General features: G+C 38.9%; 1 protein-coding gene across 1 annotated transcript; it reads left to right on the top strand.

Annotated features, from left to right (window-relative positions):
* On the top strand, positions 1-26,180 carry cpne7 (copine VII; the record flags this gene model as incomplete). The annotated part of the gene is made up of 15 exons (XM_080500286.1): positions 1-174; positions 4,101-4,283; positions 4,582-4,656; positions 7,992-8,066; positions 11,988-12,071; positions 12,148-12,237; positions 12,421-12,519; positions 12,623-12,709; positions 13,149-13,208; positions 13,812-13,945; positions 19,396-19,450; positions 22,044-22,095; positions 22,386-22,519; positions 24,546-24,782; positions 26,031-26,180. 15 exons carry the CDS (start codon positions 1-3, stop codon positions 26,178-26,180), a joined length of 1,689 nt encoding a protein of 562 aa, XP_080356412.1.
* Positions 26,181-27,261: the final 1,081 nt, after the last annotated feature.

Genomic DNA, 27,261 nt, shown 5'->3' with positions numbered 1-27,261 from the left:
ATGAATGATGTTCTGGAGGCCACCTCCCCTGCGACCAGCCTCAGTGGTCCGGCAACTTGTGTCTCCAAAGTGGAGCTGCGTGTGTCTTGTAAAGCTCTGTTGGATCGAGACACTCTGAATAAGTCAGACCCCTGTGTCATGCTCATGGTACAGACTAATGGACAGTGGACAGAGGTGAGCATCATTTACTTTTTTTCTTTAATCTATCTAATAAATGTACAATTGAGCCCCTTTTTTTTTTTTTTTTTTTTTAGCTTTCTGTCTGCTCTAAGAGCAAGTCTGATAAATGTAGTGTTAAATGATTACCCAGGTTTTGAATAACCTGCCTATATACATCATCAATATAAATTGTGTCTTGACTCACACATGATTGGAGGTCAAATCATTTCCATGAAGTGCCTTTAGATGATCTCAGAATATTTCCATTTAATGGGTAGAAACACATCAAAGATAGTTGCTTTATATTCACTTACCACAAATGCAGAGATTTTTCAATGGTTCGATGGTCTTGCAGCTGTTTTACTGCAACATAAGTCTTGTTCAGAATCAAAATGTAAACTGTTGGCAGTCAACAGTATCTTTTTCCACAATTCAGTTAATCAGAGACAGATTAGTTTGTCTGCCCTGTACGGCTCACCATAAGCACCTTTCACTTCTCCACATGGACAAACAGTAGATTGGTATTGCGCAACACGATGAGTAGCGCTCCAGCTGAAAATGTTTACTTTCTTGGATTGGTCCCAAGCTGATTTGGATGTGTGCAGCAGGTCCCTCATTTGCCTGCTAATTAAGTCATTAGGTTCAGGAGGGAGAGCCAAAACGCAGGTCTCCATGAAGTGGAGGATGTGCGAAAGTACAGCAGAGGAAATCTAATTATATAGGCTTTTCCCAGCAAGTCTTCATCTAACAAAACACTCCATTTTTAGAAAAATGGAAGATAATAATTAACTTTGACTGCCAGATTTCAGCCACATGGGAGCCATTTGTTGAAGGCGCTTGCTGTAATGTTTGGGTTATATGAATGGAGAACTATGAGTTTCTATTTTTAGACAGAGAGAAACACTTGGCTGGCAGTGTTATGGAGTTTTCCTGGTTTCGATGTGATAGAAAGTTGTAACTTGAGACGACTGACCTGGGTTCAGTGAATGTAGGAGCTTTTTTGAGCTGAACTGTTGAAGGCAATTTTTTATGATATGAATATAGTCACATTACGACATATGATGCAATATTAGTACAGCTATCTATCTATCTATCTATCTATCTATCTATCTATCTATCTATCTATCTATCTGTCCTTCCTTCACTCCATTCATTTGTTCCTCCATTCATCCATCCACCCTAGTCTTGACAGTCCTGACAGTGTACAGGGTTTGTCCAATACTCTGCTGTCAGTTCCCCCAGTACTGGGAGGCACCATTGCTTGTGCAAGTTGTTTACTTACGTCAACAACTGAGTAAGAAGCAGAGCCCACTCACATCACTACCATGTCACCCTGTCTTTTTTTCCCCTGAGCACACGAAAGATGGCCTGAGTGAACCTCCGAGTGCTAATAGAGCTGAATGGCACTCCTCTTTCTTCTTCTTCTTTTTTGGCCTTATTTCACCACCTCTTCACGGTATAAACTCAAAGGCAGACCGGAGATGACATGACAGCTTCGACTGACACGCTGTGCGCTCGTTTGATGTGACCTGGACTCCCTGCCCTTTGGTGATAATTAGTTGTAGTCCAATCCGAATTTTCTGTTTGTTCTTCAACCTCAGCTACATGGGTTTGTCTCGATAAAGCTACACCGATAATAGTTGTTCTACCTGACAGAACCTGATCATAGACACGGATCCTCGATGCCAGGAAGCTCTTCATAGTTCTGGCACCTTACCAACAATGAACAGACGTCACAGACGTCGGCACAACCTATCCTACGTAGCTCTGATTAGCTTTCATCAACAAATGGACTCATCAGACTCAAATCAAATCTGTCCATCCAGATGGCACAAAGAGACATGAGGAGGAGGAGGCAGGAAAAGACAATAAAGAGGATCTGGGCTAAATGGAATTGAGGAGGCCAAATCTTAGCCCGTTGTTTTCCACTTAGAATTTACACCTGCATGTCAACTACAGATTAAAACCAGCTGTTTGCATTTTCATTTTTGCCACTCAAAGTTGTGGCTTAAACCAAAGTGTTCAAATCTTCCAAGATTTTTTTTCTTCTGAATACAAGAAAATTAAATTTGATACACTGAAAGCATATACTGATCAATAAAGTGTGATTTATTCTTCACAAATGAGTATAATGAATAAAACACCAAAAAATTGGAAAACAGTGTTTTGTGATTAGTGATTAAAAAAATCTGACTAGTTATTTGAAGAATAATATATATATATATGTAAATATATATATATGTAAATATAAATTGCAAATGACTTCTCAGCGCCTTCTCAGTTTTAAACAAGGTCAAGTCCACAAAGAAGCAGATGGTTTCAGTATATATAGATTGAGGCTTCAAACATCAACATAAGCAATTTGAAAATTTAGAGCCGTGGTTTCAGCTGCATTTTTTCACTGGTTTTGTCATTTCAAATGATATGAAGCTGTGTAGACTTCAATATCTTTTTAAACGATGATTTGCCCTTGTGACAAATTGGGCAGTTCATGGGGCTGTCGGAGAACTAAATCCTACATGGCGAGCAGATGGGGCCTGGGAGAGCTCAGCTTCTCCCTGTCAGACGTTCAAAGACGAGCGTGAACGCTTTCTCTGTGCTAAGATTAAATGTCAGAGCTTTCCATTCGTCTCTTATATGATCTTCTTGATGGAATATAATAACATTTGCCTGTCTATATACTCTGGTGTTTCCCAAAATAAGTATGGCAAGAAACATCCTACAAGGTCTTTTTCTAGCTTTTCTAGATTGTCATATGATATCACAGAAAAGAAATATTTGTACAATCGTTGTCATTTTGCCAAAGTCCAGTTATCTCTTATCATTTACAAAAAAAATGCAATAAAGTGAAAAACCCAACAATCCCACATGAGAAAGCACTGGTGCCTTGAGAGAGCAAACAGTGCCTGTTTGATAAATGTGGCAGCTTTCTGCTTGGACTGGCTGTCAAGAGGATAATAATGTGGGCAAATTAAAGAACAGGACAGAAAAGAAAAACAACAAGTGAACTTCCGTTTTAATTCAGAGTTGCTGGAGCTGATCACTGATGACAATAGGCAAAGACAAGGGATACCCTGCACAGGCTACCAGTCAATCGCTGAGAGACGGACAACAACACAGTCATATTCACACGCTGCAATTATAGCGTCACTCACTAACTTCAAAAGCTTGTTTTTGGACAGTGGGGGGAAACCTATGTACCCACAGTAAGAAACACATACAAGATGCAGAATTTGATACACCGACTGGACAATTTCAAGTTTATTCCCACTTTGTGGCCTAAACATTAAAGTGGCTTAAATTTGATCATTTTTGTGTGCTTACATCTTAGTATCCCTGTGCCCTGTTACAAAATTCTGGATTTGCCCGAAGAAACATATAAATTGAATGACTTGCAGTGATGGACTAAAAGTCTGTCTCACAACAGTCTAAACAAAATATATCAGGGTGAGCTGAGCCAGTCTGAACTATAAGCATTATTATAAAGGAAAGTTTTGAGCCTGATCTTAAAGATCTTAAAGATCTTAAAGATTTGTAGATTCCAGTTTGGCTTCAGCCAAACTGGAAGCTGGTTTCATAAGAGAGGAGCCTGATAGCCGAACAATTTACTTTGTTTTAATTTCAGAAACTGGAGGATAATAAACTCTACTTGAAACAGGCGCATCGTGAAAATATCATTGACTTGTTCATTTCATCATTACAATTTCAATCATGATAATTATGGAATAATTATAATTATGGATATTATCATTTATCCAGATTACCTTTTTCTTTGAAAAGCTAAAACTACTAAAAGTCAAACACAAAAGGCTGTCGGTTATATGTACTAGAATAACTCTTAAACTTTGCAAAGTGTTACTGTCTGAATGAAATTGATGGTTGTATTATCGCTTTTACATTGTGTGAAGGTTCAAAGTCTTATTCAGCATTTTCTTTCTCAGCTGGACAGGACAGAAGTGATCAAGAGCAACTTGCACCCAGTCTTTGCAAAAGTGTTCTCACTGGATTACTACTTTGAGGAGGTTCAGAAGCTGCGATTCGAAGTCTACGACATCCATGGCACCCACAGCATCGGCACCCGTGACGACGACTTTTTGGGAGGGGTGGAGTGCACTCTCGGTCAGGTAGGCGGCTGTTGCTTGTCTCGTTTTATTGATTTGTAACAACAGTGACTTGTTGTCCTGAATTTTAATTGTGACAGTTTTGTGCCCCGACAGTCTTTGTGAAACTTCCAAAAAAAAAAAAAAAAAAATGATGATAGCAGTAAATTTATATGAACATATACAGCATGTGCCATTTAAAGTGGCAGCGTAAGCAGCTGGTACTTATTGCAGCTGGTGACGATCCCTCAGGTCCCCATATGGATTTACTGCCGATGGTGTCTCAAGGCCAACCTATTGTGTTTATCTTGCTTTTTTGCAGATTGTGGCACAGAAGAAGATGGTGAAGCCTTTGTTGTTGAAGTATGGAAAATATGCAGGCAAATCCACCATCACAGTAGGTTTCTCAGGATTTCGCTTACCACCCTGCTGAAGTGAATGAAACTGTTTGGGCTGTAGAACATCAAGAAAATGGATGAGCATAGAGGAATATTGGATGGGAAATCAATGGGAAGCAGCATCGCATTCGTTGTTTTTTTTTTTTTCTTTTGCCAGTCCAAGAGCTTTTCACCCTCAGGCACCATAATGGGCTCACATTCTGTTAATGTTTTGCTGAATGTATCACAACATTACCTCAGTTTTCCTTTAGCATATGATAAGGGAGGAAATCAGCTTACCTTCAGCAGACCATTAGAATTCATGCTTCCATGTTCAGTTTGTGCAGGGATCAATGCACATATCCTTTCTAAGCATTTTTCTTAAGCTCGCGTCCATTTTTAATGATGCGAGGAGCCGTCCCTTCACAATATGCAAATACGTACACAAGAAAGCAAGGAAATCCACATGTAGGGATGAAATGACGCATGTGGAAAAACTCAAGTGTCAAATGTGGAAAGAAAAAGAGATGTTGGTTCATTAACCAACATCTTGCTGCTAACAAGCCAGTGGTGAGAACATATTAAACATGACAAGCCAAATGATGCGGAGCTTCACTCTAGTTTGTAGAATAACCCCTCTACCTTGCTTGCGACTACACAGGAGAGTGTCCTCTCCTAATGGATGTCTGTACACACAAAGCTTGTTGTTCTCTGAAAACCACGGTAAGAGTAGTACTGGAGTGTGCTGTGCAATACAGATGTTACTGTGTTCATGGGGGGAAAAAAAAAAAGTATTTGGTGTTATTGAGAGAGTATGCATCTCTACTCAAAGTCATCCACATTTCCATATACAAGCTGGGAACTTTTCTTTTTGTATTTCTCTTAATGACTGGAAAGAAAAAAAATGTTTTCAGTGGGATTTGAAGGCAAGATCTGGAAAGAAGAAAAAAATCTGCAAACACATTTTTAACTGAGTTTTATTTAAACAAGACATTTTTGCTCGATGTCAGAATAACAATGAAATTCACACAAGAGGATTGTAGAGTCGAGTTAATGCCCATCCAGATGCTAAGGTCATATGCACTGATGCAAGCCCATACCATTGACTTGCTAATTGTGCACCGATAACAAGCTCCCCAGTTTCTAGCCCACTGGCCTTCACTTATTCTGCTAGTGGTTCACAGATGAGGATTTCTGGAGGTGTCGAGGTCACGCAGTGATTTTCAGCTGGAAAAAAAAACTGCTTGTCTGAAGATGTGACAATATGTTTAACTGTTTAGAAGAGACTTGCACATTTTTGTTTTTTGGTCTGAGGTCCAAATATGGTCCTTCGGCTGTTCCTAAGATGCTCATGACACACACAGATTGGTTGATTGGTTGATATTTTCTTTCACTTTGAAGGTGACAGCTTTATTTTTCCAAGTTTATGTAGTTCATGCTCGTGGGTGTACCTTCATCCATCTTCATTGTGTTAAAAGATTACAGTTTGAGTCAGCATTATCGAACAAAACAAAGAAATACAAGAAGTTGATTGATGCAGTGCAGGAACAATAGCTCATCTAAACCACGTAACTTACTGCTTTTCATCAAAAGATGTATTAAATCAAGCAGAATTGAGTAGAAATAAAGGCTCTGCTCTCAGCAGCAGTACTAGTTTTTCATGAGGATTCTGCTGCAAGGTCACATTTCCATCTCTTATTTGGAAAATGTAAACAGGAAGTATAATGGAAATATTTATCCTCTGTGCGACAATTGTGGATTTTGTAACTGAAAATTCTATATCTGCTCTAAGATATATAACATTTATGGGATGTATTTATGTATATCATCAATGAGTGTAAGTCATGTTACAATTAAAATACATGTATTCCCCTAAGGAGGAGAACACATTTTGAAGGAAGTTGTTGCATTTGGACATAGGCCGTCCTTAAATGCCTCTGTGAGTTTTATCACAGGCGCCGCTGTTACTGACCATCTTGAGCCTCAACAGCTAAACAAAAATAACTAATGTTATGTTGCTTTAACACCACCTGCATGCACCTGTCTCTTTCAGCTAAAGCCGTATTTATGTCGTACATCGGTGGAGGTGTTCCTCATAGTGAAAACTGTATCGCTAACTATGACAAGGTGATACCTGATCTCAGCCCTCTTTATAAACTGAGACAGAAACTTACTTAACCTTGATCAAACAACCTTTAAATATCCTGAAAATAACCCAAAGCCAAAATCTCCAACCTCAGTGTCCAAATGAGTAGAATTTCAAACGCACGCACGCACGCACGCACGCACGCACGCACGCACGCACGCACGCACGCACGCACACTAGAAAGGCAAACATTTTTTTTTAATGGTTCAGCAAAAGGTTTCCTACTTTGCCCGTTGTCACTGTCAGGTTCGGTCAAGCCGTGGCCAGGCTTTCTGTATTGCCTCGGTTCTTATACTTTGATGTGAGGTTTCAGTCAGTTTCATGCAGGGGAGCTGAGAACACACGTCTGTGCTCTGTGAGTGGGCCAGACTGCACAGAGGGAGCAGCAGAAGGTGGCTGAACTTATTCTTTTTCAACAACATAGCACTTTAAGACCAACAACTCCAAACAGCCAACAGCCATTCAGAGAACCAGCTGTTGCATAACTTTGCTGTTGCATTTACACCCGAGAAGTTGAATCCACGAGGAGGTTGAACTTTTAGATTCCGTTTCACATACATATACTTGCTGTGCGTGTGACAGTTTAGATTTTTTTTTTTTCGGACAACTTTTTGGACAAGCTGATGCTTGTGTCTCTCAGTTGGCTGCTTCACAGTAACTCACCTGACCTACATGGCTGAGAGAATCAGAAGTCACATCATTAATGTTGACTGTTTAATCAAGACTAAAACTACAGGGGAGCACCTCTGACCCTAGTGAATTATGAAAGTAAGAAAAAAACATGTCATTGTCATGATTACTGAGAGCAAACAACGTATCTGAACGCTCACACAAATGTGACATTCCCAGGTGGTGTTGCAGAAAGGCATACCGGTGCTGTGAATTTCAAAAGTGATGTGTCAATTGTTTATGCTTTATCACTTTATGCAAATTGCAAAGTGAATGAGCAGAAAAGAAATCACTATTTGATGGGACCACACTTTACTCATTCCATTTTACGCAGAAAAGGCTGATAAATACACAGGCTGTGTGGTTGTTTTCTTAAGCTGTAGACCTTCCGAAAGGTACTACTTAATAGATAAGCAGAATTATATTCCACCTGCCTCAAACCTTTGCAAAGTGTTTCTAATGGTTGGGTTTAGTTTTGTTGAACAAGAAATGGAGAGCCTGAAAAGCAAAGTTTAACCAACAAATCTAATTTCCTTTTAGGTGCATGCTGAGGAAATCTCTGGAAACAATGGATATGTGGAGCTCTCTTTCCGTGCAAAGAAGCTTGATGATAAAGTGAGTGCTGCACACGCTTTGACATCAACACAGATGCTTTGTCAGGAGTTTAACGGTGCTCAACATGTCTGGTTGTGATAATACGATGCATCCAGTATAATGACATAGTAACGTAGAAAGCAGAAACAATGCTTCACCCTCAGTAACACAGATGTTTGTTTTCTTTTTCACTATGATTTATTATGATTTACAAAGCTACAAATATACGCATGGATTACATCTCAATCGAGTGCATTTCAAATCAGTTGAACTGTCAGGTATGACTTGTTGAATTCTGCTGCTTTCACTTTAAGGTTGGGTATCTCTGACCTTAGCTGCTCCGGATCTCACATTGTTACATTTTGCTCAAGGCATGTTTCAATCAAAAAGACAGCGGGAGCTTACATCCAGTTACCAGTCTGATGATTTGAAGTTACAACGTGTTCACAGGATTGAGCCATAAGCTTCCTCGCTCATGGGTCGGCTTGTAAACTCCAGGCTATATTGAGTAATATATTTCTTATTGTTTGTTTCTTATTTTTTAGGACATGCATTGATCTTTGAAATTGAAACAGCAAATGATAGTTGTGTGTGTGTGTGTGTGTGTGTGTGTGTGTGTGTGTGTGTGTGTGTGTGTGTGTGTGTGTGTGTGTGTACACACACACACACACACACACACAAACACACACACACATGCAGGTGAAGTATGATCATATTATAATGTCAACTTTCTTCAGAATATTATTTAGACTTTGTTTCAATGACTTTGTTAGACTTTATGTTTCTTTTGCCGCAATGAGCACTGAGATTCAATTATACTCAAGTTTCTACTCTTAACAAACACTCAAGGTTTATGTGATATAAACATCTCTTTGCATGGACACCGTCTTATGAGAGACGAGTGTTTCAAAACAAGGATGCAGACACTGACTTTTTTTTTTTATCATGCAAGGACAGTTTTCACTCTATATTCTCTGCTGCTTTTTCCATCATTGCAAACACAACCTGCTCTGAATAAACTCGGAAAACTAATTGTATGCTTGGGACAGTTTTTTTTTTTTTTTTCCATTGAAGTCTGGTTCATTTTTGCACCATCTGTGCAAACAAGTCAACAACAAACATGGTGCGAGCACAGTTTTCCGTCACTAATAGAGTTAGAATTAACATTTTCTCAGCTGCTTCTGCTCTTTCAGATGATTGCAGTGACAGGAGTGATTTACTGAAGAAGCAGCTATCATTTAAATGTGAAACAGCAACTTGACTTTTCAATTAGACATGAGTGTGTCTAATCAGATTGACAACAAAGAATGAGGAACTCAAAGAAGAGTCAACTTTAGAAATGATTTTGGCCACATGTGGCCTGTGGGCCACGAGTTGCCTGAGTCTGCTGGAAGGTCACAGTCCACCATGTTTTCGACGTTGCCTTCCTCAAACACGCCTCATTGTAACGGTCAGTTTGTGTTCAGGCTTTCCGCAAAGCTTGTCGATGTCATATTCATTAGATTGATCTATGTTGGAGCACAGACACAACTAAAACATGAAGGACAGTGGCCTCTGTAGGGCCAGGATTCGATAAAAATGCACAACATAAACTGGTCTCATTGTGTTAAATTCACAGGTTTTGTGCACAGTTGAATAGTGTGCAAGCAGTGCGAGGAGAAAGCTCATCTCGAGTCGCACATGAACTTTGAAACATAAATGACCAACAGGTCCTATTTTGTCTTTCCACGCCTCTTCGTCACAATCAATAAAATACATCTGGATTGGGAGATATTTAAAATGCATTTGTGGGACTTTGGAAAATAACTACAGCTGTCGACAATTTACTTATTATTTTTCACATATAATTCACTGAACTCTGTAAGTAATAAAACACAGAAAAACTAAATAATCGATGAAAGCTGTATGTATTTATATACAAAGGATTTGTTGATAATGTGTTGGCATTTAAAGTTTAGGATTTTCTTATACATTTTGTATCAAATGTAAAGCAGGGAAATCCAGATATTTTATTTGTTTGGTTTTTAAGAAGAAGGACTGTTCCTGAGCCAAATCTGAGCAAATGCAATCATGTTGCTTGGTTACCATGTATTGAATCTTCATGTTTAGCACATGAGTTTTGCAAAGTAGATGTATTATAAAAAAAAATAAATCTTTGTCAGCCAGCTACATCAGAAAATTTAAGAAATTCTCTGCTGAATGTATCAGGTGGATACATATCCAAAATAAATAAAAATAAAGCAGATTTCCTGAGGCTCCATGGTTTATCAAGAGCTTTCAGTAATTTTTTTTTCTTCAAGAAACTGGTTAGAGATTTTCAAACTTCTTGACGTGGCAGATGTTTTTCTGCTGTCTATGAGGAACAATACAAAATAGCTGTGACTGACCACTTGCGTGAGGCACTTCATCCCATTAGGATGATAGATGATGAGTGAAACAGACAACTGTTCCTTATTGCTGGTGACCCGAATCGTCACTGCAGTCCCCTGTAAGTACTGACGGGTCACAGGAAAGTTGTCGGTGTGCGGCGGGCTTCATTAAAACATGTGATCAGCTGTGGAATCTGGCAATGATTAACATTACCATCATTGTCAGGCTGAGAGTGAATTTTGACACGTGTGTCTCATCAGTCCGGGGCAACGATGCCAGTGGCTACTGGTTACCGTGGCAACAAAGAGAGGATGCTACAGCTCTCTTTTTCTGCTCCTGTCCCTCAGGAGATGTATCTGGCTAATGTGGCGGGAAATGCATTCTTAACTGTCTCATTCGGTGTACACAAAACACCCCCCTCACCACCCAGTCACCACAGTCACACACACACACACACACACACACACACACACACACACACACACACACACACACACACACACACACACACACACACACACACACACACACAGATGTACGGACAGTAATTATTTGTTCGCCTGCCTGAAGAATCAATTGACCCAAACAATCAGTCTAACCTCGGCTCTCAGGCAGCTGCATTTCAAACTCAGGGATGACTTGAATTCACAAATTTTTTTAACGGATGCAAAATGTTTTGTGTTGTTTCTGTAAAGAGAGATGCTTTGAGCACCGAGGGTAGAAATTGACATATGAATACTGTTAATTTGTATCCATGATGGTAATTTCTGTTCACTGCTGGTGTTCTTGCATTTGCATTTTGAGAACTCAGAGGGCAATAAAGTGTTTAAAGTCTCTGTTGGTAAAAATTCTAATGTTGGCTGAAGAAACCAATGAAGATGCAGCGGAGCAAGCTGCATCGGTGGAAATAGCACATCGATGAGGTTATTTTTTTCAAGAAAAAGGTCAATGATTGAGAAACATAAACCGTAATAACTTGGGACTGGTATGAGTTAGAGTACTAGAAAATTTGATGAAATTCTGAACTGATGATTTCTCTGCCAAAAAATGCAGCCGTGCTGTGCTGTGAATTCCGTGCCTGTGTCTCCCTGACCTTTAATCATGGAGAAAATTACCCCTCCTGCAATCAGCAGTGATAGAGCAGCATCAACAGCCATTTGGATAGATTTGAGCTTTCTTTCACATGAGTCATCTGGACGAGGCTGAGATCAATGTTAAATTTACCCAAACAGTGAGTCTTCATGGTAAATATTGACAAACACAAATCTCTATAGCTTTAAACATTATGTTATAGATCAAAGAAAATAAAAACCTCAGTATTAAGCACATTACTGTCTCATTGATTTATAGTGTGCCTTTATTTTCTGTGAAATCTTCTGCCTCGGCAAACAAAAAAAGAAGACAGCAAAATATTAAACATTTTAATATATTGAATTACAGCTGTTTTACAAAAGGATGTTAAGATTATGATAATGAATAAAACATCTTACAGTATTCGAACTTCATAATCTTTAGCAAACTGATTGTTTCTGAGATGTCAGATTAATATTTGATATTATTTTGTTTCTGCAGGATCTTTTTAGCAAGTCAGACCCATTTCTGGAAATATACCGAATAAATGACGATGAGACTGAGCAGCTTGTGCACAGAACAGAGGTAACTCTCACCACATTCACTCAACATTCCCTCTTTTGCTTGAAATGAAGCAAGTAATGTGCTCATACCGTAACAGGTTATTAAAAACAACCTGAATCCAGTGTGGGAACCCTTCAAAGTGTCACTTATATCGCTGTGCAGCTGTGATGAGGACCGAAAGATCAAGGTATGGAATGTCTTAAAACTATAAATCTTCATAAAAAAAAAATCAACAAAAAAAACCCCCAGGTGAAAATAATCAACAATTTTTCTTTCATTTATGTACTGACTCCCGACTTAACATCATACACACATTGTGTGTGTAGCGACAGAGTAGGTGAGTGAACATTCTCATCTCTGTGTGACACAGTGCCTCGTGTGGGATTACGACTCCAGGGGAAAGCACGACTTCATCGGCGAGTTCTATGCCACTTTCAGGGAAATGCAGGACATTTCCAGTGGAAATAAGGTCAGTGAGAGGAGAGGCGGAGCAGAGCTGAGGGGAGACGACCGTGCAACTCTTTCATTCGTTTCTGATATGCGTCTTGTGTCTTCAACTTGTTTTGTTTAAGGTGTCGTGGGATTGTGTGAATCCCAAGTACAAACTCAAGAAGAGAAACTATAAAAATTCAGGAGTCGTCAGTCTCACTGACCTTAAGGTAGGAAAAACAAACTTTTTTTTTTTTCTCCCACAGTGATGGCATTGTCATTCTGACTAAAGTGTTGTTGAAATATATAATTGTAGAATTGGTGCCAGAAAGTTGTGCTACGTAGATCAACATCAATTATTTTCTTATAATAAACATCTCTACCTATGTGTTCTGTACAAAGAAATGATCACAGTATATTCCTCATACTATCCATGAAAATGAAAGACTTTCATTAATATTTATACCAAGGACACTTGTAGCCTCCACTGCTTTGACAAGATACATAACAGCATGTTTATACACTTTACAGCCACCAGACTTTGGTTAATTCTCTTTTAATGACTAAATGCTTCTGAAAGCATGGCAGAGCCTTTGCTTTCCCACCAAAACTTCACTTCTGAGGTTTCCCTGAAAAGAAAATTTCCTTTTTTTTTCCTCATCCTTGCAGCTCCACAGAGTGTATTCGTTTTTAGATTATATCATGGGAGGATGTCAAATTCACTTTACGGTAAGTATAACAGTCTGTATTTGTTGATGCTTTGCTTTTATTGAGCTCTTGCTTATCTGTTCATTCTGAAACGCAAGCATGTTTGCATGTCAGTCAACACGTCAGTTAAATTGCTGATGTTGGGCTTTGGCATGTTATTTACTTTGCTGGTCGGTGCCTGGTAAACATGATCATGCGCGACAGTTGGGTTTCAAAAGAAATTCTCCCCATTTCATAACTGGATCAGATTTTGTGCGTTAGTTGTCCTGTCGTAGGCAGCTTCATGGAATAAATTCAAACCTTCAACTCCTGCCCTTTGGTCCGCCCTCTGTAGTGCTCATCCTCACTCTCTGGCTGGATTACCAAAGCAATGAATATTAATCATGAGGACCGCTGGTTTGATGCACATCCTCCTCGTTGAAATAACTAGCTGCTTAGATCTGTTGTGTATGGAAACTGTAGCTGCTGTAGCCTATGTGGGTGTGAAGAAATCTCTTACCACCCATTGTATGACCTCATGGTGCTGTTGTGGATCTTTCAAGTGCTTTCTCTCACAAAAGTTTGCAGTGTAATGAGAAAAACAAATATGTGGATCCCTGGTTCATGTTGCACACTTTCTATCAGGTTGCCATTGACTTCACAGCCTCCAATGGAGACCCCAGGAACAGCTGCTCATTGCACTACATCAACCCGTACCAGCCCAATGAATACCTGAAGGCTCTGATAGCGGTCGGGGAGATCTGTCAAGACTACGACAGGTTTGTCAATCTTTTGTGTTTTACATAAAGTACTTTGGTGCTCACAAGCATTGCCAGTGTGTCCTGTTGTGAGTCCAGGCCGCGCAGTGTCCTTTTCAATACTATTCAGTGGACTCACACTGATTCTCCCTGCAATGGGCAACTCTTCACCTCAGCAACATGGAAATATAATGGAAATTTGGAGGCACTGCTACAGAGTGGAGGAAGAAATACATGACCACCAGTTATTTTCTTTCTTTTTCTTAGGAATTCTCTCCATCCACATTATGTTTACATTATTCAGTTCGCGTTAATGTGTGTTCAACTGTACATATAGGAACGACAGAGGAAAGTGTTTGTACCTTGACAAATCAGAGCAAGCAAATTTGGCCTCTGTATTATTAATGCATGAGACTAATTTAGGACTGAAAATGGCACTTGGAGGCAGCAGTCAAGGACACTGACACAATATTCTGAAAACACTCCTTTAATGGCCATTTTCACCTCCCCAAATACTCATCAATCTGTCCATCTTTCTGTCAGTTAAAAGGCATTTTGACCTTTCTCATCCACAGGCATTTGAATTTTGTGTGCATGTCAGCTACTGACAGCCTTTTGGTGGAGATTTATAAGCAAAGTATAAAATATATGGTTAACAAAGTCACATATAGAATACAAAGGTACAAATGACTGTTTGATGGGACTCAGGGGTAGGACTAAATAATCTCTGCTTCTTCCTACTTCTTTTTGGATATGGTGGGCCATTATTTATTAGTTATGTTACTATTTTGTTTTGTTTTGCCTTGTTTGCTTTGCGTGTATGAAGTATTCTGCATTATGCAGTGAGTTTGTGCTTGACTGTCAGGGTGTTGTTAGTTGGCATCAACTCAGTACAAATTGAAGTCTATTTGCTTCCTTTATCCGAGTGTTGCTATTGAAACTTGCACTATAGACTTGGCAGGTTTCAATCAGAATTTTGACCCCAGGTCTCAGATATTCATGTACAACACTCAATACGATGCGCCACAAGGCCAAAAGCGTGCCACAGCAAACACCGCCGACGTTTCACTACACATTCTCATTCAGAAGCCACACATTAATCAGGGCTGATCCAAATTACGGTGAAATGATAATAACCTGCAAATAACTACACCAAATGTTTCCTTTTGCTTTAGAGAAGAGGGAAAAAGTATGTTATAGAAACAAGGAATCTACTTTCAATTAACTATCACTTCCTATCGTGAAGTACAGTAATATGTCTAAAAACCAGATCTTCACTTTGCGGCTTGTGTTTTGTTTTGAATCTAAATTTGTTGCATCTAAAAATGCAACAAATGACTTTCAATGATGATAATCCTGCAGAGAGATCTGGAGCCTTGTCGGCCTCAGTGTTGCTCTTCAGACGGATGTTAGCAGAAGCCTGTCGGTCGTCAGGGATTACAATAACTGCAGTTTCAAGTTATTCTTTGATACATCCACTACTCTGTTTGGGAACTGTGCCACTACCAGTAAATAATATTGCTTTCTTTGTATTTTTTTTGCACTGTGTGATGTCTTCCTGTTGAATAGGAGTTTCGTCTCTCCGCTGTCACTATATATTCTTGCTCATGTGACGTTCGTCACGTTTGATGTATATAATTTATCTGAATGTCTGCATGCTTTCCCTGGTTCACTGGTTTTTTTCCACAGTTTAAAAAAGGTGTTTGAGTGGAACCAGTTGCTCTTAATTGCCCATATGTGTGAATTTGAACGTGTGTTTGTTTGTTTGTTTCATTTTATTGCAAACATATTAAATGTCAGGGGATCTTTTGGCTATAGTATGGTCATAAATATAGCTGCTCCTCATATTGTGTTACTGTTGGCATTAGTGTCACAGCTTCTTTGCTCTCACTGCATGTGCTTTCTATTGTGGATAACTTCATAATACCGTTTCTCCACAGCATCTGTTGCAGAGACTCCTTCCCAGCTCTGCAACAGGCTTATTACCTAGACGAACACATGCAGAGACAGGGGCTGACACTGGGATCGCAGGCACTTCACAAAGAAGTGGGAAGCATTATGGCTGGAGAAACAACAGCCTGGTGTAGAATCAGATGTAAAGACAGGAGGCGGTGCTGCATGCAGGCTGCTAAATGAGATATTTTCATCTGGTATTGTGAATTTAAATACACAGCTGATGTAATGGCAAGTTTTTGATATCCAAAAACCTTCTTTTTACTTTATTGTTATTAGGACTTTTGGAAAATTGACAACAAGTGTGAAAACTAGCAGGTGTGTGATGATTAATGAAAAGCACATTAGTAATATGATCTGCTCCAGAGGAAGACTCTGTCATCTGTCGCATCTAAGTCAGATGAGGATTAACACCCTGACAGCTGATTTATGTAGATCCTCCTATTTAATATCAGGGGAGCACTGTCTGGCTAATTATAGCATTCAAGAAATCGTACTGGAGAAAATAGGAAAAAAAAAAAAAATGCCAGAAAAATAGCTGCTCATCCTTGTAGCAAAATTATCTTCATGTTACAGTAAATGCTCATCGGCTTCATACATGAAAACATGCCTCTGGGAGAACAATGACCACAAGTGTAGGCAGGCATTTACTCTTACTCTAGGGATTGTTATTGAGGAGTAAAACGTGGGCAAGCAAACCTTTTAGCCTTTAGTGGATATAGGTGATGTGGGATTTTAGAGTTCTTGCAGAGGAGTGCATTATGGAGCTGGAGTGACCAGGTTTTTGTCTGTGTGGGTTGCTGAGAGGACTATTATGTGGGGCACATCTCCCTGTGGCTCTTCACATGTGCTGACAAAGTGAGAAAACAAGGGCCACCGTCTTCTTCACTGAAGAATTCACATGACAAAAATGACTTGTCAGTAGCCTCCTCTGTTCTGCTGCCAGGGCTGGGTGCTATGCCATATCTCAGATTGATTGAGCTTGATAATCTCTTAAGACATTTATAAAGGGTGCCATATAAAAAGCTCCAAGGACATATCTTATGAAAGGATTTCAGACATTTTGGGGTCACGATAATGAGTTTCACATTTTTTTTTTTGCCTCGTTAACAATAATAAGAAAACCGATTTGACTGAAGTTGACCAGTTTTGAGTAACTCCCTCCACCTTCTCCTGCTTGTATTACAACTTTTTCCTCGACCTCTGCAAAGTTGGTGAAACCAACATATTAGCAAAAGTCCTGATTATTTCTTGTTGGTTGTCTAGTGTTGATAAAACTCACTAAAGGTGTGTTTTAAAGGTCATACTAGTGGGAGTGAAAACCTGTATTAAATGGATTGGGCCAATGTTGGTCGAAAAGGAATAAAACTGCAAGTATAAAACATGTCATTGTTGATTGTGAATTGAGGTACTTTTTTCATACCGTCATCGGACAGGAAATCTATTCATTTCAGGTGAATCATTGTTACCTGAGTGTCTTTATGTCTGGATACAGTCCAATACATTAACATGTGAAGAGGGTTCACTAAAACGAATCAAGTTGGGCTTATTCATCACTTTGTATTTTTTGTTGTTTGTTTATAATAGAGACTAATGGTGGTAAGAAAATATGCACTCAAAATTCCCCATTTAATATATTCATAGAGGTTTTTGATGGTTTTGTTACCAAATTCAAGCTTTTCAAATTGCAGAGAAACACGTACATATCTGTTTGTATCTCTGGAACTGTAGTTGTTATCAGAATGTCATATAAGCATGTCTTTAGTGTGATATATGCCACAAACAATGCTCCTAATTATTGATTATTTAAGACCAATATACACTTGCAGAGTTATAGCTTACTCTGTGCATGTTAAAATCATCTCACTGTCAGCGATTGTGAATATTATGGAATTTTGTGAGACCGAGCCAAAGATGAGGAATCAGGGTTTTGACGCAGCAGGGGAGGTTTTATTTAGGATTGCAAAAGATACAAACACAAGTCAGCTGACTGAGAGTAAGGCTGCCACTTTCCTCTTGCTTCAGGCAACTCAGTTTATATGGACAATAACCACCAAATACAACACCGTCATCTCAAGGCAGATTATTCCTAATCTGCCTCCTTGAGATGACTGTGTTGTATTTGGTGCTATATAAATAAAGTTGAAATGGATTGAATTACCATTGAGATTGACTGATTGATTGATGATGACGCCTCTTCATGTCAAACATTGTGACCTACTGACAGTGTCTCACAGTGAGACCATATTGAAGTGAAAGTATTCTATATCAGTGAACATATTATACACCCATCATAGTTAACCAAACCTTGTTTTTAGGCACTGTGAGTGGACAAACAACTTCCTAATCAACACTTGTTAACAGTCCATTGAAGTCAATGCATAATCTTTGAGGTCTGAGGCTCAAAATGAGGCTCTTGTGGTTGAGCGCCCAGAGTTTAGGGTTGTTTAGTCATTCATGAAGGCAGGAAGTACAGTAAAGGGTGCTGATAACAGAAGCAGTTAGGGACGCTGTCTGGAGGCAAGCAGTCAGAGTTGTGTATGAAAATAAGATTTGACAGCCCTGGTGCTAATCCAAAAATGTTTCTAATGCAATAAAGGAGAAACAAAGTGTTATCTGTTTAGGCATACAGTATATGTCCTCATATTAAAAGTGTATTTCACCAGTGTCCTGCAACGTGTTTTCATATATGAACTGTCAAATTAAAAAAAATGTACATCTTTTTCCAATATGCTGCCTTCTTTAAGTCAATGAAATGTACTCAGTTTGTGGACAAATAACATTAATGATCAAATAATTGTTATTTTTGCTGTCACTGGTAGGCATAAATCAAAACACTCCTTCAGAAAGACGTGACAGCAAGCTTGTTTGTTTCTTTGCTGGACTCACAACAGTTATAAAACGGCGCAGTTGGAAGCAACCGTTTCGCTTATTATCACGTGAAGACTGTAAACTGGGAAGTGGCACCATCCCAAGTGGCCCCTTACCTACTTCTCATCTGGATGAACACTCCAGTATGTTGCATTAACTTTAGTGGACGTGCTGACACTTCTTTCAATCCATTAAAATGATTTGGAAGCAGATCAGGAGTGGATGGGTTACATACTTAAAATCCACACAAAAAAAATTGTAGAGTCAATACTGACGGCTATCTCAGCAAATGGACTGTGGTTTCACACACAATATTATTTTGCTCTATTTACAAAACTGTGCTCCCTGGCCTTTGACTCGAAGGACACATCCAATCATTGTCTGCGACAGAAAACAGAGTCAGAGATTCAAGACTGTGAAGCTGCTTGTGCAGGTTTAAGCTCTAGTCTGCAAAGACTATGGGATCATTTTCAAACTGTAATTTAAGCTTTTAGCATATTATGAAATGCAAACAAGCAAAGGGAATGCCCTTGGAAATATGAACAGATGAAAAATTCAGTAATATTCTTCTGATTGCTGTCAGAAGCTACCCTGATTGGACCGCAGCAACACTAATTCATCAGTTTTTAATTTGCTTATCGTTTCAGTGACAAACGATTTTCTGCTTTGGGGTTTGGTGCTAGAATTCCTCCCAACTATGAGGTGAGTAGACCAGTTCATATCTCTGCATGTCCTGCTTATTTCTCATACTAAATCTTCAGTATTGCAATTCACAAATAGAAACCGACGTTTCCTTTCCATGAATGATATATTGCATGCTGCAGACGCATGTGCTCCTCTTGAAGCCTGGTATTTCCTCTACTCTGGAACATTACACTATTGAAGTCGATATCCATGACCTATTTTATGACACAATTTGTCATTCTGTCAAAATTTCACATTTAAAACTAATTACTATGTGTATTTTTATTCATAAGGCCCTTGTCTCAAAATATCAACTTGTCTTGAGAAAATATCACGTTGCGATGACATAAAAGCCGCAGAGTATTGATGCTCAATTTACATAAGAATTCATGAGTGTGAGAGCATTTGTTCAAGCAAATTGGACCCTGAGAACCAGTGATCCTCGATAGAGCCCCAGGGAGATAGCTGACATGTGAAGAGTGTGTGCGCGTGTGCATAAAGGCGTGCACACATCTGACATGTGAAGAGTGTGCGTGCATGAGCGTACACAGAATCATATGGCTGAAACACTTTACTTACACAATCCACCAGCGTATCCACTGTTCAGCAAAACAGTATAATATGTCGTGTGTCTTTGTAAAATGCCAATAGTTATTGTTTTAATGATGTTCAGCCCAGTAAACTAACTATTAATGTTTGAATGTGCACTTACAGCCTTCAAGTCAAATTTATGCATATGTGATGATGATGATGATGATGATGATGATGACGACGATGGTGACGATGACGATGATGAGTGCAGATGAACATTAATTAAGAAGTGGGACTAATTATTAGCTGTGTGTGAATTCAATAAGCCACAGGCTCCTTTGCGTCAGGTGTATAAGGTTTGCAGACCTGTGAGCTAGAAATGTTGTGGTATCCTTAATTATGGATAGACCTGTGAAGGGTTATCAGAAAATATATTTATATAATAAATGAGGTTATTCTTTTCCTCAGTATGAATTGGTAGCCAAGTGAAACATCACATGTGATGCTTGGTATTCTTATTTCAAGCGACTTCTTTGTCCGAGTAAATACCAATGACAGACTTCTGGGGATTTAAAAATGTTCACCAGTATCAAATTTTACTCTCAATCAAGCTCTTCTTCTTCGAACGAATAACCAACTTCTGAATAGCCTGTTGACTGGTGAACAGTGTTTGGTAAAATAATGTACTGATGATATTTGCAAGTTATTTGGCAACAGAAGTAACACATATTTTGCAGGTGAGTGAAAATTATTTTATTTAAAGAAAACAGTAGCGGAAATTATTTCAAACTGCTCTGCATGATTAGCAGCAGCTCAGGTTAAAATATTGAATTGCTGTCAGGAGGCGCAGAAAAAAGGAAAGGTGAGACTAATAACGACACCAATACCTGGAGATGACCCACTTAAGTATCTCTGAAGTCATTACAGCAGTGCAGCACGAACAATGCCTGAGCTCTACCCCTCCGTCATCTGGGGCATCAGTTCCTCTTGTATGTTTTACATTACAAAACCTGCTGTAAAGAATGATTTTATTTATATTGTCTTATTTACTTCTCTACGGTTTCTCATGTCTATGTGCGTAGTGCTTAAATTCAGGCTGTTAATCACATTAAAAACAAGAAATAATTTTAACGAAAGAAAGTAGCCAGCTGGAGAGGAGTCAGTTGTCAATGATCTGGCTGACAGTTGGTGCTGAAGAAAATAAAAAACCTGTTTGTAGTGAGAGGAAGAACCAAAGGAGGGGGGTTATTTTTGCCAATTAAACAGCTTTGAGAATAACTGCATCAATCTTATGTTTGGGTGGGAAGAATAGTGCAGATAAAAGAAAAGAGCCTTGCAATCCCTTTGCAGTAACTAGATATTAAGTACAGTACATAGCACATGCTATGTTTGTTAATTTATGATGTGATGAGCAGATGATTCATGATATTAATATAAGCAGCAGCCACACATCAGCATAAACAAGCATAAACAAAAATATTGCTAATCTAAACAGAAGGGATTGCCATTTTGTGTGTGCTTAAATTATATGCATAAAACTTCAAGACATAGGAAAAATAACATTTATCACATTGTAATCTTGCATATCTTCCCCACTTCTATAGAACAAAGTCACTGTAGATATGAATTAATGCAGCCTGTTGTTGAATAGCACTGAAACTTGGTGTGTTCACTATATGTGTGCCCAAAGGAAACATTATGTTTGTGCGCTAAATAACCATTTCTGCTATTTGTTTTTCACTATAAAATATTATGGTCTCACTAATGAATCTGCCTGGTGGGGGCTTCCAGCGCCCCATGCACATGGTCAGCGGCTCTTACTCACAGAGTTGCTGCGTCACTTTCAAGAACTGTTCACAGTTGAAGTTGCTTGGCTCTTGTTGGGTTCAATAACATTTTTCTAAACTGAATTGCAGCTGGTAAAAGCAGAAGCAAAAAACCGTCAATGAAATAAAAGCATGGGAGCCATTGTTTAACAATCAAATATAAGAACATAATATAATATAAGTAAAAACATGGCTCCGCATGTCTTCACAACAGGGAAACTGCAATCTTACACTTTGGCTGTTTTTTATCACAGGTGTCCCATGACTTTGCCATTAATTTCAACCCAGACGATGACGAATGTGAAGGTAAGAAATGTCATAGACCAGAACTGTGTCTTTATGCTGATTTTATTGAATTTTAACATTTGCAATCATGGTACATAGCTGCTACAATAACATGGCTTCACGACAACGGGCTCCAAATAAATCTCTTCAAAAAGCTAAAAACACATCAAAGTCACAAATAATTGTCTCTTCCCTGCAGTGAAAGACTCATCTGAGTGTACCTTTTTAGTACATAGTTGCTTGTTTACTGAGGAGTCTAGGTAACGGTATTGATGTTTCCTTCACTTTTACTTGCTGTTCTTTTTGATCAGGCATCCAGGGAGTGGTGGAGGCATACCAGAACTGCCTACCCAAGATTCAGTTGTATGGCCCCACCAACGTTTCTCCGATCATTAACAGGATAGCCAAGTTGGCAGCGGGGGATGGGAACATTAAAGATGCTTCTGTGAGTGGCCCCTTTATGGTCTTTTAGGAATATATGGATGTAATACAGACACTTTGTTGTTTTACCTCCTGTCGAATTCTGCGAGTGTGTAGCTTCTGGTTCAGCTCACTGTTTACGGTAATGACTCCCCATGGTGGAGAGTACAAAATAACTGTGATTTAGCCCCAGGACAATTATTTTTCCCCCCTTTCACAGTCACAGGCACACACATATTCAAGCTCCCCACACATCCCATACACACATCCTGTGAATGAGTATTTCATCAACAAAACCACCACCAGTGGAACCACAGAGCCACAGAAGAAGAGACTCGTTGTGTAATGTTTATGAAGTTTTTATAGTGCAGATTGAAATCTCAGTTCTTCCTGTGTAACTTAAAAAAAAAAAAAGGTTGAAATACTAGACTTTTATCTGTGCATTGTCTCAAATTACTCATTAATTCCTTGGACATAGTGATTGCAGCAGGGCCATTAGTGCAGTCCGTAGTGCATTTCCTCTAATTCTATTTAATAGGCCTGTGTCTCACTTATGAGGTTCCTTCTGGAAATCAGTAATCATATTGTATTATAGATACTATTACTACAATAATGTTTTTACTTGTGCCAAGTTTTTGTGTAATTATTAAATTAATCTGGGTAGATAAACAACCCATAAAAAGAAAGGAAGGAAAGGAAACATGCCCTTCAATAGTATAAGATGTCATTATTACAAGAAAGAAGTGATATACCAAATAAACTTGCTGTTGATAAATGATCGAAGAACAACACACAACAGTTACTTCACTTCTCGGGGCCACGGCCTCTCAGTTAGTCTTCCATGATAGAAATTAAAAAAAGGTAATTGTTGTGCAAGAATGCTCGAACATTTATCAATTGATAAATTACCATCTGTGAAAATGTCTTTCAGCAGGACACTGAATCTAAATGGCATCACTGTTGCATTAAGGATCATTGTGCTCATTATATACCGTCGCAGTTTCTTCATGTATGAGACCTCAGCAAAGTGTTCATGTTGGTAAAAGGACAAAAAGGCGAGAGCTCACTTCAGTTGTTCTGTTGTGGAGAAATGAACATTACTTAGAACTTTCTGCGCAAAATGGCAAGAATCGGATATAAAAGATCAAACTCAGGCAGCTGAAACTCATTTTCATAGTAAGATTATTGTTTCCTCTTATAGCAAAATGTCGAACAGGGTCAACACACAAATCTATATTTATGACAAAATAAAACAAAACAATACAAAAAACAACCCCAGCACACGTCAAGAGTGTCCTGTGATCAGGTGTAGAAGACGAGTGACTAGAGAGAACGCAGCACATCTCCATCTTTTCTCCATGCTGTGACCTTCAGTGCTGCCGCCATAAAGAGTCAAACCCCTTTACATGGAAGCGGGTATGAATACATAGTTTGTAAACACTAGAGTACTTCAAAAGGACATTTCTCTATGTGTGTGGATTGAATAGATTGAATTAATACATGGACAATTTCATAAAGCTAGAAAATTCAAACATGATTCCATAATTTGTGCTTTATGTGGACATGAGAAAAGTTCAGTATTATATACTGTTCTTGGCTTGCATTTGCATCTCATGTTAAAATAAGAAGAAAAAAAATGATCGGGAGTAAAAGGAAAATGAACACAATACTTTGTCTTTTACAAAAGTTATTATTAATATGTTATTTCATCTGGGTAGTGAAAAAAGCTACGGCAACACAAATTATGACAGCATTGAAACATATATGTTTATACTGTAATGAGTTGCAATATTTGTTTGATTTATGGTTTTGTATTTTGTTCATTTTCATGTTTAAGTCATGTTTCCTGTGCAATATTTGATCTCCCCGATCCTCACCATAATCTTCACCCCTCACTGAAAGATGTAAAATGAACCGAAACAGCATGAAACGCCTTCCTCAGACGACAGCACACACTGAGAGGTGTCCTCTCTCATGACCCCATGTAGGCACTGAAATGGGTTAATGTTAACATGGATCAATTCACACAGAAAGCTCTTATCTCCTTGCAGCGATATCACATCTTGCTCATCCTCACGGACGGTGTGGTGACGGACATGGCAGACACACGTGAAGCCATTGTACGGGCCTCCTATCAGCCTCTTTCCATTATCATTGTTGGTGTTGGCAACGCGGACTTCACAGACATGCAGATTTTGGATGGTGATGATGGAGTCCTACGCTCACCAAAGGGTGAACCAGTCCTCAGGGACATTGTGCAATTTGTGCCCTTCAGAGACTTCAAAACGGTCAGTGTTTTTAAAAATATCTGTCAGTCTGCACTTGTTGACGTTCAGCTTTGCTTTCGACGCTGCTCGAGCTGACTGCTATGCCAGGGACGCACATGCACATGGAACATTATTTAGAACAATATCTATCTATTATCTAACGTGCTGCTGTTAAGTGAAAAAATTCGACAGCCAGGTTTTGCTAGTTTTGCCAGTGCTACAGATGGGCGTCCTGCACTGGAGGAGATTCAGACATTTGCTCACACAGAAATGGATCGTCCCCGTTTCAACGTGCAACCAGCAAGCTTTCAATTGTACAAGTATGCAGTCTGTTGTGGATTAAATGTTTCATTTACCACAGAGACATTTTTTTTTACTATTCCATTGATATATTAATTTTATACATGTATGTGGATAGAGACACACAGAAATGCCCATTCTTCTGGACCCAGACTGCATAATTACATTTCCAACTTGAAAATAATGTCCCTATTGTGCTTTGATTTTCACCAAACATTCAGAAGTATCATGTAAGATTGGCACTGATCCCTCGCTTAGTTTTGGAAAGTCTCTAGTATGTAAGAGCTTTTCCATTAGCGGTGGCCCAGTAGCTTGTAAATACACGGACACTCCCCTGATTTTAATTTTTTTCCACTCATCTATAGAGTCATTTGATTATAAATTAAAACAAACAAACAAATAAACACAAAAAACACATACATTTCTTCCGCAAACAAAGCAATTTGTCCAAGCAGACTTTGCACAGAATTTATAAAAAATCTTGAGATTTTCAATAATGCAGGGACAGACGTAGCTGGCTTTCTGCCAAGCGCCTCCCAAAAAACAACTGGTTGAGTTTGCCCCCTGGGCAACTGCCCATTTCACCCATCGCAAAACCTGCCACTGTTTAAATTATGCCATTATGTAACCATAATGTATTGTTTATGCCTATTTAAATCAATTTAAAAATGTGTTCTACAATTTAGTAATTAAAATATAAATATAAATTACTATGTTGCTGTTGGGATCAAGAAAGATGATTACCTCTTTACTTCCATACGCAATTGCCCTCTAATAAAATGTTCGGCCCCAACTAAGCTCTTTTAATTAGCCTGAAACAAAGTAAAGCGGCCCTTACATTATCCACAGGCTGTTCACTGTAAAAACAAACAGGGAAAAAAAGGAAATCGTTTCCTTATTGTTTCTCTAAATAACACATCATTTAATAGTTGGTTTGACAACTCCAGCTGTTCTGTGTCTCTTTTTCAGGCTTCACCTGCAGCCCTGGCCAAATGTGTTCTGGCAGAGGTGCCCAAGCAAGTGGTGGAGTACTTCAGCCATAAGGCCATCCCACCCATGTGTCCTATGAGGGAATTATTGACCCCCATCCTCAGCCCAGTCGCCACCCCAACAGAATAATGGCTGCCTTGTTGCTGTGACCAGGCTTTGACCAGCAACGGCAGTCTGGCAAACTGGGAAGGAATGAGGACGCATACCTCACACATTTTGGGACGAGAATGGATGAGGAAATCCTTCTAAATGTGTTGTTACTCATTTATTTCATTTTTCACTCGAAGCAAAGTGTTGCACAAGGACGGCACTACAGAGACTGTGGGTTGTATATTGTTCTGCTCAGTGTGGAATGAGCATTTTTCCTTGGCTGTGCACATTGACTGTCCAGTTGTTTCAGCATCATTAAGTCTAAAGGGGATGATAAAGTTTTTAGTTGGTTTTTTTCCCCACACTAATTTTGATGCATGCAAGCCTATTCTTCTGTGCTGATCCATTGATTGGAAGCAGCAATAGCACTCCCGATTGCCCATAAAATTTAGTGCCACAACTTTGTCTTTAATGACTCTTTTCTCAGTGTGCAGACAATTTCAGAGAGCAATTGTTTAGTACAGTGCAATTAAAATCAATTTATTCAACCTGAACATGATGACAAAGGTTTTTCAAGATAAATAAATAATCAGAATCTGCATTAGCGACATTAGCTGCATTACTCGATTTGGCTTTTAATGATTTCTTTTCATAATAAGTCTGTCTTGCTATAGTGTTGACAAGCATTACAAAAATTATTTCCACATATACATGGGTAATAATTTCAAATCAACATACTGTGAGTTGACGTTGGAACAAGGTACAAATGTCAAATTTGTCTTGGAATATGCTCTTGTTATTGCAATCTATTGCTGAAACTACAGGCTTCGTTCCAAAGTGCAGAGCCATTGTCAACTAACACTGACAAAAACATGCTGATTTCAACAACAGAAACTGTGAATGGCACCACTTCTCGCTTGCAAAAACAAATAAAGAAGACAGCATGTGATTGTCAGTCAGTGGGGACAAGCTGCCAAATGTGCGTGTGCTGTGTAAAGTCATCATCCAAATACCATTAATTAAGCAATCCCCAAGTAATCAGAAACGCCAGGTGAGGAAAACCACAGCATTAAAAATAGATTTGTTTTACCCTGACGTGTCACCATCTCAGACTGGTTCA

The sequence above is a fragment of the Blennius ocellaris genome (assembly GCF_963422515.1).
Source record: "Blennius ocellaris genome assembly, chromosome: 1".
Lineage (NCBI taxonomy): Eukaryota > Metazoa > Chordata > Actinopteri > Blenniiformes > Blenniidae > Blennius > Blennius ocellaris.
The sequence above is the reverse complement of the archived record's forward strand: the minus strand, read 5'-3'. Positions and strand labels throughout refer to the sequence as shown.